The sequence below is a fragment of the Portunus trituberculatus genome, chromosome 42, assembly GCF_017591435.1.
Source record: "Portunus trituberculatus isolate SZX2019 chromosome 42, ASM1759143v1, whole genome shotgun sequence".
In the NCBI taxonomy this organism is placed as follows: Eukaryota; Metazoa; Arthropoda; class Malacostraca; order Decapoda; family Portunidae; genus Portunus; species Portunus trituberculatus.
The window spans coordinates 6,313,974-6,329,994 of NC_059296.1; the positions used below are offsets into that span (position 1 = coordinate 6,313,974).

Genomic DNA, 16,021 nt, shown 5'->3' on the forward strand with positions numbered 1-16,021 from the left:
ATTGTATGTTAGGGCGATCGTATGTTGAAGTACCACTGTATCTTTATTTTTTCAAGTGAAAAATGTTTTATTATATATGGTGATTTCGTATTTAATGGTTCTTCTTTAAAGAACATATTCTAATAATTAGACAAGAATATTTGACTATTTATATATTTATTTATTTTTTCTTTTCAAATTTTTTAATCTTGTTTGGACCTAAAAAAAAAAGAAAAAAATTCTTGAGGTAAGAAAATTCCTTTTAAGTTAATAGACAATTCAATAAGTATATGGAGAAGAATATTGATATAAATATCATGTATCAGTTGAAAAAGTGAGTTTTTAAACATCTTAATTTTATTTTAAATTTTGAAATGTTTATTATCTATGTTGCATTCCTAGGAACTCTAAAACATATTTTGTAACAGTATATAAGAGTTCTTCTTTAAGTAAAGAACATATTCTAATAATCAGAAAAAATATCTGAAATGAATTTTTTTTTAAAGTTTTTAATGCAGGTGTGGACCAGTATGGAAATAAGAAAAAAAGGAAGCGATAAAATGTTTTCCTCTAAGTATACAGACAATTCAGTAAGCATTTGTAGAAAAGAGTATTTATATAAAAAAGCATTTATCAGTTGGAAAGTGAGTTTTTTTAAGTATCTTGATTTTATTTATTGTAAAGTAAATTTTTAAAAGTTATTTATGCTGCATTCCTATGAGCTCTAAAATACTTTATAACTGTGTTTATAAGTTATTCTTTAAGTAAAGAATATGTTGTAATAGCTAGACTAAAACATTTTAAGTAAAATTTTTACCAATTTTTTTAACAGTTTGTCCTGTAAAAAAAAAAATCTGTGATAAAGATTTTAAGTTTACAGACAACTCAGTATTTAGAGAAAAAAAATTTGATATAAAAACCATGTATCAGTTGAAAAGTTACTAGTGCTTATTGAATTATTTGTAAACTTAGAGGAAAATCTTTTATCACAAAAATTTTTCAATTTTTCATACAAGTCTGGACGTGTTAGAAAAATACGAAAAAAAATATCATTCCAAATGTGTTTGTCTAATTATCAGAATATGTTCTTTGATTAAAGAGGAACCCTTATATACAGTTATGAAAGTATTTTAGGGTTCCTAGGAATGCAGCAATAATAATTATTGTTTTTAATTTCTAAAGAAAATTAAGGCACTTAAATCTCACTTTTGAACCAATATATAATTTCTATATCAATACTCCTCTTTTCCTAATATGTATTGAGTTGTCTGTAAACTTAGATATGGTTCTACCTCCAACAATTTGAGTATAACTACGAATTTTTGATATACCTGTCAGTGGTAGAGACATTAGAGATATATGAAGAAACCTAAATGTGTAGTGAAACTTGTCTTGAATATATAAAGACATTGTGTATCTCTTTATTTTTCTTAATATTGATATGTTGATAAAAAGTATTGGTTTATGAATTTGTACTATTACAACATACTTACAGACCAATGATGGTTCTGAAGCCAGTCACCAAATAGCTGTTCTGAGTGCAGAAGTAGAACACCAGAAGAACCAGGTGGAAGAGCTTGATGGAAAGTACAGAGTGACACTGAGTCAGTTGGATGCCCTCACTCGCAGAGACCAGGAACGACAGCATGAGAAGAGGGATCTGGAGAAAAGACTTGCACTTCTGCAACATGATTTGAAGGAAGCTCAGAGGAAGGTAAGTTTGACAATATCAGCACATCATACATCATGTTTGAATTAGGAAAATGGATTTTTAGGTCACTGTAAAATTCCATTTGAATTAAACTATAGTAGATATATTAGATTTTTCATCTAGAAAGATTTTATAAATAGTGCCAAGTATTCAATTTGTGAATGTAAACTATATTGTATAGAAGCAATGCCATGTATCTAGAAATACATTTTTGTTTATGTTGTTTGAATCACATCAGCATGAATTTAGTCATACAATACCAGAACTAAAGTTCTTGAGTCACCTTGTTGCATTACAGATGCTATTATGCATTGTACTTGGTACACTGTTCTTGGGCTAGTTTCTGAGTTTGTTTTCATATGAATTGATGTGCTTTTTTCTTGCGTGCTCCACTTATGCTGCACATGAGTACTAGCTCTCATTTCATAATGGCCACTAATTTCTTTATTGATTATGTCTTTTTTGCTAATGGAGTGTTTTCTACCAGTCTCTCTCACATTTGTTGCAGTGAGCATTGGATGTGTTCACAATGTAGTTTGAGAATCTTTATACATGGTATATTACAAAAGTTTGTGTGGTAATCTTGTGGTACAGCAAATGTTAATGTTATTATTTTATAACTGTGTAATGTTATCATCTTGTGAACATAGGCAGACTATGAGAGTGATAGCCGCAAGAAGCTTGATGGGCTCTACCAGGAGGTGAAGAAGAAACTTGAAGATGAACAGAATAAAAGAACACGGGATCATAATTCAGCAATTGCCGTTAATGAAAAGCTTTATGGTCTGGAAAAACAGGTCAGTGTTACCAGACATTTTATAGTTTTATGTTTATTTTTATATTATTATTTTTATGTATTTACTTAATTAATTTATATATCTATAAATCTATTTGTTTATATATATATATATATATATATATATATATATATATATATATATATATATATATATATATATATATATATATACAGTAAGGTCTCGGTTTACGTCAGAGTTATGTTCCTGAAACATGATGTAAGTCGATTTTGTACGTAACTCGAGTTTCCGTACATTTCAAAGCATATTATCGAGTTTTCAACCAATCATTGTTTATGGTCATTCAGGTAAGTTAAAGATTATATTGTTATATTATTTACAACTATATAGGAATATGAAACACAAGTTTGTTTTTGTTGTTGATTAGGGCCACGAACGCGAAGGACTGCAGGTTGCCGAGAGGGGTGGCCCTGAGGCTGCCAGGGTGGTGGGCAGGTCGAATGTTGTGACGCCCAGGGCAGACAGCTGGGAGCGTAGTGCAGTGCAGTGGGAGTAGAAGCGTGGGCAGCGGGGCAGGAAATGCAATAGGAAAGGGCAATAGGGATCAGCAGACAGGCACAAACAGTGCAAGTCAGCTGCGAGTGTCGTGTGGCCCAGGCGAGGCTCTGGAGTTCTTATTGTTGTGATGGGTGCACGAACCCTCAAGGTCGTCAACCTCCCCGTTGTCATGGTAACGGGCTTCGCATTTTCTTCTTCCCTCCCTCACACAGCTGCTCCCTCACTCGCTCACTCATTCCATTTTCCTTTTCTTAGCATCACTGCTGTCACTAAGGAGTTTTCTCTTTGGTGCCATTGGCAAGATACTAAGAACTTGAGTCAGTAAAAGCAGAAGTAGGATAACACTCTTGCCAGGGGCGACGATATGGTGGAACTGAGGCAGGGTGTTATTGTATTCAAGCCTGAGACGGGCGGTGTGGCGGGTAACCACTAGTGACGCCTGGTGGCCAACAATAACAATAAATCCTGCGCTTTACGATTTATAAATTTTCTATTTTTTTTTTATCTTAAATTGCCTTATAGTGGACTGACGTAACCACGAGTTTGACGTAACTCGAGACCGACGTAACCCGGGACCTTACTATATATATATATATATATATATATATATATATATATATATATATATATATATATATATATATATATATATATATATATACGGTTCACCCGGCTGCGGGTAGCTGCTGCAGCTCACTAGACTGTTATACTGGCAAAATCGCCAACTTTGTTACGGTCAGTACAGTGGGGATTATAAAATACTCCACAGAGCCCCCACTACTACAACTCGCAGCCGACGTAACCCTCAGGTTCTTTCAAGGTCGCCAACAGTGTATAATTTCCCCCACTGTAAGGGAATCTCCTCAGCAACTCCTTCTCCTCCTGTACCCAACCAAGTAGAATTTATAAATGGTAGATGTTATGTGTAACAGGGCGAGGCCTTAATACCCCCTAGAGCAGTGTTTTTCAACCTGTGCGCCGCGGCGCACTTGTGCGCCGCGGGGATCACATAGGTGCGCCGCGAGTACTCGGACACGTCCTGTACCCGTCCATCAGAGCTGCAGTCAGCTGGCATTCCTGAGTTGCCATATCACTTGTCTTATTTTACTTATTTACACGTTCATGTGAAAAATTTTAGATGTGTGTACAAACTGAGCATATGCATACCAGTTGGTTGTATACAAGATGGAATATATGATGTGATTTGCGTGAACCTTTAGTAACAATTAATATGGCAACATATAAAGGCGCGGACACACTTGCCTAGAACATTGCCGAAACACTGCTCGACGCATGAAGGAAGCATGTCTCGAACTTTGTCACAGACGTGTTCGAGGCACTAGTGTCCACATCATGTCGGCAGCTCTGCCTGTGACATGGTGGTAGCAGTGGTGTGGACGAGGCTACGAGCTATTTCACCTCTGTTTCCAGCATGTCCATGACTTTGCCCGAAACAGTGGCCGAAACACTGTCCCAGTGCTGTCAGTGACATGTTGCTAGCGTGCGTGTTACATGTTTCCTTCATGCGTCGAGCAGTGTTTCGGGCAATGTTCTAGGCAAGTGTGTCCGCGCCTTAACGAGAACATTGGGTAGGCAGCTCCAGGGCCAGGACCAAGGGGTCTCAGTGCTACAGTTGACTCCCCGTAACGCGTAGTGCCGTACTGCATTCGTTGCTCAACGAGGCTTAAAAATGGAGAAATACCTCATAAAAAAGCGTAAATGTGCTGAAGAAAAAGAAGAAGTTGCAGAGGACATTATTAAGTCAAAGCGTACATGTGTCGAAGGCACTGATGGTGACGTAACAGTAAAACCTGGTGAAAGTGAGACGTCTCGTCCAGGCCATATCGTGGAAAGTGAAGAAAATGAAGTGAGAGTTGAAAGTGAGTACAGCTGTGCGGGTCCGAGCAGAAAAAGTGATATGACGGGCTTGAGATCAGTTAAAACAATGACAGGTACCAGCAAAAGTAGCCGCAGCAAGTCATTTCGCATGTATAACGACAGTTACCTTGGACTTGGATTCACTTGCTGTGATAGCGAAAATGGCCCTAAACCAAAATGTGTTGTTTGTGGCTTGAGTTATCAAATGAATCTATGACTCCACAGAAAATGAAGAGACATTTATCAACTAAGCATCGTCACCTGACACAGAAACCTATAGATTACTTTAAGAGACTCTTGAAAGAAAACAAACAACAAAGTCTTGGGTTTGAGAAAAAAGTGAAGGTAGCAGAAAAGGCACAGAAAGCAAGCTATTTAGTAGCAGAACAAACAGTAAAACAAATGAAACCCCATTCAATTGCAGAATCCTATTTTCTTCCAGCTTGCTGTTCTGTAGTGAAAACTTTGTTTGGGGATGAGGCTGAAAAAGAAGTGAAAAAAATTCCTCTCTCAAACGATACGATTGGCAGACGAATCAAGGATATGTCATCTGACATTGAGAAAAGTGTGTGTGAACTGGTGAAAGATAAAATGTTTGCCTTACAAGCGGACGAATCAACAGATATTGGAGGGAAACCTCAGTTACTTGTGTTCATCCGTTTCATTGATGATAAGAAAATAACCGAGCAATTCTTGTGCTGCAAAGAACTAAGTCAAACAACAGGACAGGAAATATTTTCTACAGTGACAGAATATTTGGTAGAAATGGACTTAACATGGAAATTATGTGTAGGAATTTGCACAGATGGTTGTCCATCAATGGTGGGGTCAGTAAAGGGTTTTGTGTCTTTAGTGAAGAAGGAAAATCCATTTCTGATTACCACACATTGTTTCTTGCACCGTGAAGCTCTTGTTGCTAAAACACTTGGACAAGATTTAAAATTTGTTCTTGATAATGTCGTGAAAATGGTGAACTTTATTAAAAGTAGACCAAAGCAGTCAAGATTATTTTCCAGTCTTTGTGAAGAAATGGGATCTGCCCACGAAGGTCTTCTCTTCCACACGGAAGTTCGGTGGTTGTCAAGAGGCAGAGTGTTATCCCGTGTGCATGAACTAAGAGAGGAAATTCTTCTTTTCTTTGCTCTTGAAGAGAAAACAGAATTCTGCGAATTACTGGCTGACGAAATTTGGAATGCAAAATTATGTTATTTGGCAGATATATTTGAGCATTTGAACAAGGTGAATGTAAGTATGCAAGGGAGAAATGAAAATATGTTAACATGCACTGATAAAATGCAGTCAATGAAAGAAAAAATCAAGGTTTGGAAAGACAGGTCAAGTGAAGGTAATATTGACATGTTTCAAAAGACTGCTGCAGCAAACAACACAGACATTGTTCCACTCATTACAGACCACCTTACAAGCCTAGAAAGGAGCATTGAAAAATACTTCCCAAATATATCTACTGAAAGTTATGATTGGCTGAGAAATCCATTCGTGCTCGATCCCTTACACAAGCCTCAACTTAGCACTCATGAAGAAGAGGAACTAATTGATATCCGAAATGACCGCACATTAAGACTGCAATATATGGAAATGTCATTAGAAAGCTTTTGGATTGAAATGGAAAAACAATACCCACATATTTCAAAAAAGGCCCAGAAAATACTCTTGCAGTTTTCGACCTCATATTTGTGTGAACTGGGATTTTCAGCACTAACAAATATAAAAACTAAGAAAAGATGTAACTTGCTCTCTGTTGAAGAGGAAATGAGAGTGTGTCTGTCAACTGTCCCTCCCAACATAGAGAGGATATGTAAATCCAGGCAGGCACAGGTGTCTCATTGATAAGGTAAGGTATGTATTTTTTTTAGTAATAGTTTATTTACAGTACACACTGTTTCCTGCTGTTTATTTGCACCTATTATTTCATCAATAATATTGTGTAACTGAGATATTATGGTTAACACACCGTCCGTGAAAGAGTAAAAGGTTAATTAATTATGAAATTAAATTATTAAAGAGATGGTGCGTTGCCAAATTAAAAACATGTCTTTAGTGCGCCGCCAACCAACAAAGGTTGAGAAACACTGCCCTAGAGAAACCGCCCACAAGGACAATTCCACCCACTTCTCTATGAAGTATTAAAGCCTCTCCACCCGCCTTGTCCACAGACTGTGATAACTCACAGACCGGAACAACGCGCGCGTTATATTATATACTATAATATCCTACTACAATAAGTTCTTACTAACACCTGTTAGACTGACATCCCTGGCCTACTACTACTGCAATATATGATGTGTACAGCACATCCGGTGATGTACACACAAGCCCAGACACCATCTACGGGTGACACCCACTATATACTCGTCGCAGAGACGTCTGGCGAACAATTACGCACTACTGGCCGACATGAAGCCTCTCAGCCTTCAATGGTGTGTGTGGCTACTACCACTACAATACAGTTTACTACTGAAACTATACAAAAGATGGTGGGGGCACACAGCCACCCAACAAAACACACTGGTGACCACAGCCACCAACAGCAACAACGGGACGAAACAATAACGCGTCCCTCCGCGTCGCCACACCCGAGTGGACGAACGCACAACAGGAAATGCAGCCCCAACCGGCTACACTTTCCTCAGGACAACAAGCCCGTTGTCCTACACAGCCACGGTCTACCCAGTAGCACGCTAGCTACTCAACAGGAGGGCACAACTCCCAGACCAATGACTAGCGAGTAACAAGAACAGCCCAGCAACACGTGTCTCCACTCTGTGCCAGAACCAAGAGCGCGCGTGTCTACCTCTGCTGAAGACTGGCTGGTTACTATACACAGTATACTACTGATACTACACAACAGATGGTGGGGCACACAGCCGCCCACCAAACACACTGGTGACCACGGCCACCTACAAACAAACAATCAGGACGAGACAGTAACGTGTCTCTCCGCGTCGCCACACCACGAGGGGACGAACGCAAGACAGGAAATGTAGACCCAACCGGCCACACTCCTTAGGACAACAAGCCCATTGTCCTACACAGCCATGGTCTACCGAGTAACAAGCCAGCTACTCAACAGGAGGGCACAACTCCCAGACCAATGACTAGCGAGTAACAAGAGAAGCCCAGCAACACGAGTCTCCCAACACTGTGCCAGACTGACGAGAGTGCGTGTCTATCTCCGCTGAAGGCTACCTCTGTACTGACTCCTGCTTGCAATGAGAAGCGAGAAGAAGGAGGGGGTTGTCTGCTCAGCAGAACAGCCCGAGGGACCCGCGATGGGTGGCCATAGGCTTCACATATAATAATATAATAAAGTAAAGGGGATTAAGACGGTGCCCATCACACGCCCTCCCTTAAAAGAAAAAATTTTGGAAATAAAAAACATTTACAAAATAAAAAAAAAAAAAAAGGCATGGAACTGATCAACCCGAAAAGTCCGACAGGCCTTAAATACGGCTGCATAGCACACTTCCGACAGTCCTTAAATGGGGCAGCTACTTTGAGCGCTAATAAAAACCGCGCTAGCATTGGTAGCGCTGTTATATTTGGTCATGACGTAGGCCTATGGTAGTACTGTCGGCTCCCAGGAAGCACACCGCTCTAGCCAGCTAGTCTCCCGCAATTTTCTGTGAGCGTTGTGTCGCGGTGATAATTATTTACGTATTTACGATTTACTTATTTAAGGAACTATTATTTACAACTATGGCTACTGGTGCTAAGAGGAAGCTAAAGTTTAGTGATAAAAGTGATAGACAAGGCGGGACAAGACGCAAAGTGCACAGGTTGGAGGTAGATCCAGACCCCGCTATTGTGACAACATCGTCACCCACGCCTGATAAAAACATACGTAACTATAATCAGCCAATATGAGTGAAAACACGAAAACATGTGAAAACACATAAAACATGAGCAGTGCCTTACATTATGTAAGAATACACATAAAAGCACCTCCCCCGAGTTGCCGCTACCACAATCTTCTCCAATTATCGGTTATTATTCTGAGACAACCATAGTGAGTAGAGCAATAAAAACTTGTAGGATGATGCATTGTCATATCTACTAACAGCAGATTTTTTTCCAGAGTAATTTATAAGAGTTGATTTTTTTATGATAATTGCGGTAATGGGAGGGTGCTAATTTTGCGGCCATCGGTCTTAGCGGGTTAAAGGGAATGGCCCCAGGACAGACAATCAGCTACAACGTTGTCTGCTCCTCTTAGTTATCTTACTATGACATTGTACTCCTGGGCTCACTCGGTATGGGGGCCACTTGACAGGCTTTTCGTCCCCAACGTTAATATCGTGTGTTTTTAACTGTGTCCTGCCCGGGACACTGCTAAACACAGAGGAGTACTTTCTCAGCCGCCGAAGCAACTCATATTTCTGATCCCCTAAATGTTCAACCTTCTCTTTCAAGAGATGGAGGCTATTCCGTTCCCACTGCCCTGTAGGAACAACAGGTTCAGGCCCAATAACTTCTGGAGCCTCTCCCTCCCGGCAGAAAAATAAAACTGAAGATGCCTCTTGCACGGCAGAACTTAAAGAGCCCTTCTGGCTAGTAGAACGAAAATAGGGCTTCAGCATGTTAACGTGACACAGCTGAGCCCTCTTGCGCCGGTCAGGAGTGACCACCAGGTAGTCGAGGTCACCTACCTTCTTCTCTATAATATAGGGGCCACTATAGCGGGCAGCAAGCGGCTGGCCCTGAAGTGGTAACAGCACCAGCACTTCATCTCCAGGGGCAAAACTCCGATACTCAGCCCTTCGGTCATAATACCCCTTCATACTCTGCTGGGCCTTACACAGGTGGGCCTGCGCCACCTCTAATGCCTTGGCTAATCTTTCTCGACTGCTCATAATGCTCTTAAGCAGTGAGACAGGGCGCTCAGGCGACGGCTGACACCAAGCCTCCCGAACTACGTCGAGCGGTCCACGCACTCGGTGTCCAAACACTAGCTGATTGGGTGAGAAACCCAAGGACTCAGTGGGCGCTTCTCTCACCGCAAATAAGACAAAGGGACACCTCGTCCCAATCCTTATCTCTCTCCATGCAGAAACTCTTGAGCATGGTTTTGAGAGTTTGATGATGTCTCTCCAGGGCTCCCTGAGACTGTGGATGATAAGCACTGGACACAATATGCTTGATCCCCCACGCAGTCATCGTATCCTTAAACAACTTTGAAGTAAAGTTGGTCCCCTGATCGGACTGCAGCTCTGCTGGCAATCCAAAGTGTGTAAAGAAGGTTAACAAAGCCTTCAGCACCACCTTAGAGTGAGTGCTTCTCAGGGGAATTGCTTCAGGATACCGCATGGTAACATCCATTATGGTCAACAAATACTTGTGACCAGCCCTGGTAGTAGGCAGAGGACCTACTATATCAATCAAAACCCTCGTGAAGGGAGGATCAACAGCAGGGATAGGGTGGAGTGGCACCACAGGGGGTGTCTGATTAGGCTTGCCCACCACTTGACAAGTGTGGCAGCACTTAAGAATCGTGGCTACTTCTCCAGACATGCTGGGCCACCAAAAATTGCGACGCAGGCGAGCAACGGTCTTCGGATGCCCAGGTGTCCAGCCATGGGCCCCTCATGTGCCAACAGCACAAGTGCCTCACGCAGCTTCTGCGGCACAACTACTTGCAATAACTCACCACCGTCACTCTCCTGCCATCTACGACACAACACCCCTTGATGCAAAACAAACTCCTCCCTGCCCTCCAACTCCTCACTTCCCTCACCCACTCGAGCAAAGAAGGAGGCCAACGCCGGGTCCTCCTGCTGCCTACGAATGAGCTCTGCAGGCTCTAGCTGGGTAAGAGAAAGGGGAACTATAGGGACATGGGGTTGAGGCAACGCTGCAACCCCACGTCCCACACGGCCTCGAGGACGGAGAGCTGGCCCAGGCTGCTCCGCTCCTGCCATGTGATCCGGTGAGTCCTCAGAAGGATCATCACCACCAGCCAGGCAGTCACCAGGCAAGGGAACAGCTCGCTCCCTGCCTCCAAGATGCTCCACAGGGGGAGAAACTTCCAACCCCCCCCCCCGCAGAACTGGAAGTCTCCCCACCCTGGGTGCCAACTTCCAACAAACTGCCTGACTTATCATGCTGGGGCCTGTGCTGAACATCAGAGCCCTCAGCCTCCACACCAGGAAGCGACTCAGCACGAGTGCTCCCTCCGGAGTGCTCTGCAGAGTGAGGATAACCATCAAACAACTCAGCTACACCCAACACTCCGTCCTCACTCTCAGCAACAACTCCTAAAGCCGAGTCCGGTGCATTAACAAGTGACTCTACGCCGTCACCGTCAGCCTCTACACCTGAACTCAATGGTGAGCCCAACACTGGCTCCACCACATCAGCACGGTTACTCCCATCTGGGGTCAATCCCATCTGGCTGCTAGCAACCTCCTGGGTAGTAACAGGCTCTCTCTCAGCCCAGCGGGCCTGAGAGCGGGTAACAACATTTACAGAGTCTTGCACCACTGGCCCAGACTCTTCAGCAACCTCATCCTCATCAGAGGTTGGGGGTTGTCTGCTCAGCAGAACAGCCTGAGGGGCCCGTGATGGGTGGCCATAGGCTTCACATATAATAATATAATAAAGTAAAGGGGATTAAGATGGTGCCCATCACAATATATATATATAGTATATCGGCTTGTGTATAAAAGCCATATTTTCATATAGAATCTTGGCAACAAGTTTTATTATCATCTAAATACATCATCAAACAGGGAAAATTATGTTGCCAGTTTTTCTGTGTGGTCCCAGACTGATTTTCAGCATCAACAAATAATATCGTAAAAATTCCGCAAAAATAACATATTTTCAAATTATTTACAGTGTGTAACAATTTTAAATGGCCATAATTATCCAGTTTTGGAAAATATGTGATAAAGACTAATAGTGTGTGACTATTTTGTACTTATGGTATAAATGTTCACCAAAAGATTCTGCTTCTAGCAACTTAACAAGTAATTCTTATTGCAAAAGAATAACACAAATGTTAATGATCCGCTGTTTCAAGTTACAGCCACAAATGTCCACGACGTCAGTCCTCTTCAATATCCTGGCCATCTGTGATAGGATTAGTGTTCTGGCATGTGTCATCTCCTGTACAGTTGCACAATTCAGTGCACACAAGATTATTTTGTCTGCAAGAGCATCTGCGCGAACACTTGTTGGCTGAATCGATGTTAGTGGATCCGCAGTTGCATCGAATGAGTTGAAGAACTGCTTCTGGAGCTGGTGCTTCCTTTGATAGCAGTGGCATCAGTTTGTCATGTTGCATTTGCCATCCGAGCATGAGAGGATTTGGTATGACTGGATTTAAGACCAGGTCTTGTGACCAAACACTTGCTTGAATATGTGCGCGTCGGATGTGCTCGAGCCAAGCTCCATGTGTAGGTGGTAACATGTCTACTCCTTGGTCAGATCTCAGCCTTTTGAAGAGGTACCACCTGAGATTCTTTGCCTTGGGGATATGGAGTTGCTTAGGACAGAAGAGTGAGCATAAGAATTCTTCACACCCTTCGACCACACTATCTGATGGTTCGGCTCCTTCTCCAAGCCCATTCAGTGCAGCAAGTACGGTTGAACTGGCATTAAGGAAAGCTTTGAAGCATCCTTTTTTTCCTTTGCCTTGTATATGCCCAGTTGTATCGCATCCAGTCAGCGCATGCCATTTGATCAAAGCTGATGCTTTGTCGGAACCAAGCTTGTCATAGATGGGTTTCAGCTGGATGATGCGACGGCGTTCTCCGGTGCCCATGATCATTGCTGGTCGCGTACCAAGCATTGGCACCCTACGAAGAGCCAAGAGCAGAACATCAGTGTCCTGTGAGTATATGTGGACTTCAAATCCTGTTCCTGCTACTTCTACAGCGTGTAATATCATCAGAGTGTCAGCTTCTTCGTGGGTGCTTACACCTGTAGATACATGACATTCAGAGTTTGTCATAATGCTGCTGCGTGTCACGGTTACTAGGTTCTTGGTAGTACTCTGGTTGATGAGTTGTTGTGCCAGGTACAAAGTGAGTGAATCCTTTGTCTCATTGCTTGCAAGAAATGTACCTTTGTCTTTGATACAAGTTGCATCTTCTACAATGTAGGAATTGATTCCTTGGACTTGCCTCTGCGGCTCTCCGTGTGCCCTCCTTGAGTGAAGATACTATGGTGTAATTATCAAAGATGATCCTCACTTGGCCATAACCTCGAGCTTTTGAGTCAATCAACTTGACATATGATGTGCCTAAATCCTTGCAGTTTTTGACGTTCTTGACAGCCATCAACTCATGCAATACAGCCATGCCATCAACTACAAGACAGAAACCCTCGTTTTCATCGATGGTGCCCTGAGCATTGGTTCCTGGGGTTGTATTGTCATCTGGCTCCAGAAGGTTCTCCAGCAGGTGGATTACCATGCTCTTGTCAGTGGTCGGGTGGATTGCTCCATCTGGTTGCATCAGTAACCTGTTTATGTACACAAACTCGTGGGTGCCAATCACTTCCTCTAAGTTGATGTCATCCCTTGAGGATCGTGCTATCACCAGCATCCTAGCAAACAGTGATGATGTTGCTTTCAGTGTGATCACTTGGGAACCGGCTTTCAGTTTAATTTCCTTGGCAGTTGCTGACCAAGACAGCAGTTTAACCTTTGTCATCTTGGCCCACAGGTTTCCATTGCCAATCAGACGATCTTCAATGAAACTTCTGTATGCATCCATGCCAATCTGCTCTGTGGACAGAATGCTTTCTTTGATGTTGTCGGGAATGATCTCCTTCGACAGAAGCTTGAACATCCGACCTGTCGTTGCATCACTGGCGGGCCCAGTCTCAGTTCCTTTTGATCCACTAAAGATGTTGCATGGCGACAGTACCTTCTTCAGTTGTGTGATTGCCTGTTCCTGGCGACGAACTTTGGCCTGAGAGAGGCAGTGGTGCTGTTGTTGTATTGTAGCACTGTTGGACACTGCTGCCAGTTGTTCACTTTCGGAAGCAATGCGTGCCAACTCAGGACCAGTGAGACAGAACTTCAGCAAAGTCTTTGGGTTTGATGTTATTCCAGAGATTCCTCCTTGACCTTTGGTAGATTTATTTTGATTTGATGCCACAATACCCCAAAAACTACAAAAATGTCATGCAGAAACATATCTAAACCTATATGTATGTAGGCGCTATTTTCCAATCTTGATCGAACTGCTCGATTTTAGTGACTTTAGTTTCTGTAGTAGAAAGTCATGTGGGACCAAATGAAAAAACTGGCAACATATTTTTCTATGTTCACAATACTACCTGGAACATTTTCAACACAGTTGCCAAGATTCTATATAAAAAAATAACAACATTAAATTTTCCAACACAACCGGATATACTAATATATATATATATATATATATATATATATATATATATATATATATATATATATATATATATATAGGCAACCCCCGCTTAATGAAGGGGTTACGTTCCTAAAAAAAATTTCGTTAGGCGAAATTTCGTTAAGCAAACCGATTATAACAAGTTTAACCCCTGACTTGAACTTCCATTGAGAGTAAACAAAGTGAGAGTGCATCATAGTACAGTTAAAGGTTTAATGAAAGTAAAAGTTATGAAGTTAAACATTTAGGCAGTTTAATTTAAGTCATTATAATGTACACAAATGTATGTATATACGTAACTTTATAATGTTGATGATCTTAAATTTATGAAGGTAGGGAGAGTGAAATGGGAAAGACACTAACTGGCAACCTGTGGAATGTAAACAAAGGGTGCATCATTGTATCATACAAAACTTATGTACCACTTTTCCACAAGGCTTTCCATTTTATCCATTGTAGAGTCACGAGTTAAGGTGGTTCTCTTAGCTTGCAAGGAAGATACGGTCTCACCAGCCTTCTTAATAGAGTCTGCTGACTTGAAAATAGTAGAGACAGTAGATGGAGTCAAGATGGTGACGAGCAATGCTATTAGTTTTCTCGCCTCTCTCGTGTCTGTGAATAATATCCAGCTTCACTTCGAGAGTAAGAGACTTCCTGGTCTTCTTAGCAACGCTAGGTCACATTGCAGGGCGTTTCGGTGGTAAGTTGAGTGAGGGAAGACGAGCTGCTGCTGACACTGTTATTGTTTTGGACAGGGGGAGTGAGTGATGCGAGTGTTGTCCACGAGAGGCGCTGGTGTATTCAAAAGCCTGTCGGCTTGCGTGATATGGCGGGTTTTTCAAACTTGGAAAAAATTACCTGGATAAAACTTTGTTAAAGCGAGTTTGGTGGTTGTTAAACGAGCAGATGGTAGTAAAATGAAACCTTCGTTGTAGCGAAATTTCGTTGTGTGAACCTTCGTTAAGCGGAGGTTGCCTGTATATATATATATATATATATATATATATATATATATATATATATATATATATATATATATATACTAATTTATTTGTTTGGACTATTTATCTGATAATACATTTACTTCAGTTTGTAAGATTTTCTCTATATTAGAAATTTTATGATAATCTTAATCAGGAAAATGAGTGAGTTTAGAATAGATGTTCAAAATTGAACATCCATAACCTTGAGAGTCATGTTAGTTAACGTAAATTTTTGAATTTTTTTTATTGTCATTATTTTATTATTATTATTATTATTATTATTGTTATTATTATTATTATTATTATTATTGTTGTTGTTGTTGTTGTTGTTGTTGTTGTTGTTGTTTGTTTATTTATGTATTTATTTATTTCTGTATTTATTTATTTATTTATTTATTTATTTATTTATTTATTACTTTTTATACAGTTGAAAGAAGTCCAGGACAAATTAAAATCAGAATCAGACAACCACTCAAGACTTCGCAAGCAACATGCTGAGCTTGTGGTAACCAGCCAGAGAAAAGAGGCATCTCTGACAGATTACACAGAAAAGTTTGCAACAGTTCAGGCAATGAGAGATGGTCTGGAGCGAGATTTGGTCAACTTGCAAACACAGCTTGATCAAGAAAGAACACACAAAAATCATCAAGCTGATCTTGTAACCCAGGCGGAAAGCAAAGTTCAAGCTTTGCAAGCCAAGGTTTGTATCAATTAATCATAGACTGTATAGTTATATGTTATGAATTGCATGCAAATTAT

General features: G+C 41.2%; 1 protein-coding gene across 2 annotated transcripts in view; it reads left to right on the forward strand.

Moving 5' to 3' along the window:
* Positions 1-16,021, forward strand: part of LOC123517771 (rho-associated protein kinase 2-like) — a 54,694-nt gene that overhangs the window by 20,006 nt on the left and 18,667 nt on the right. For both annotated transcript variants that reach the window (XR_006678578.1, XM_045278207.1), the window contains exons 12-14: positions 1,475-1,693; positions 2,341-2,487; positions 15,690-15,962. Coding sequence is in view for 1 of the 2 variants with exons in the window: in XM_045278207.1 (XP_045134142.1) it covers positions 1,475-1,693; positions 2,341-2,487; positions 15,690-15,962 (639 nt within the window). In the remaining variant the exon portion in view is untranslated. The remainder of the gene's footprint in view (positions 1-1,474; positions 1,694-2,340; positions 2,488-15,689; positions 15,963-16,021) is intronic.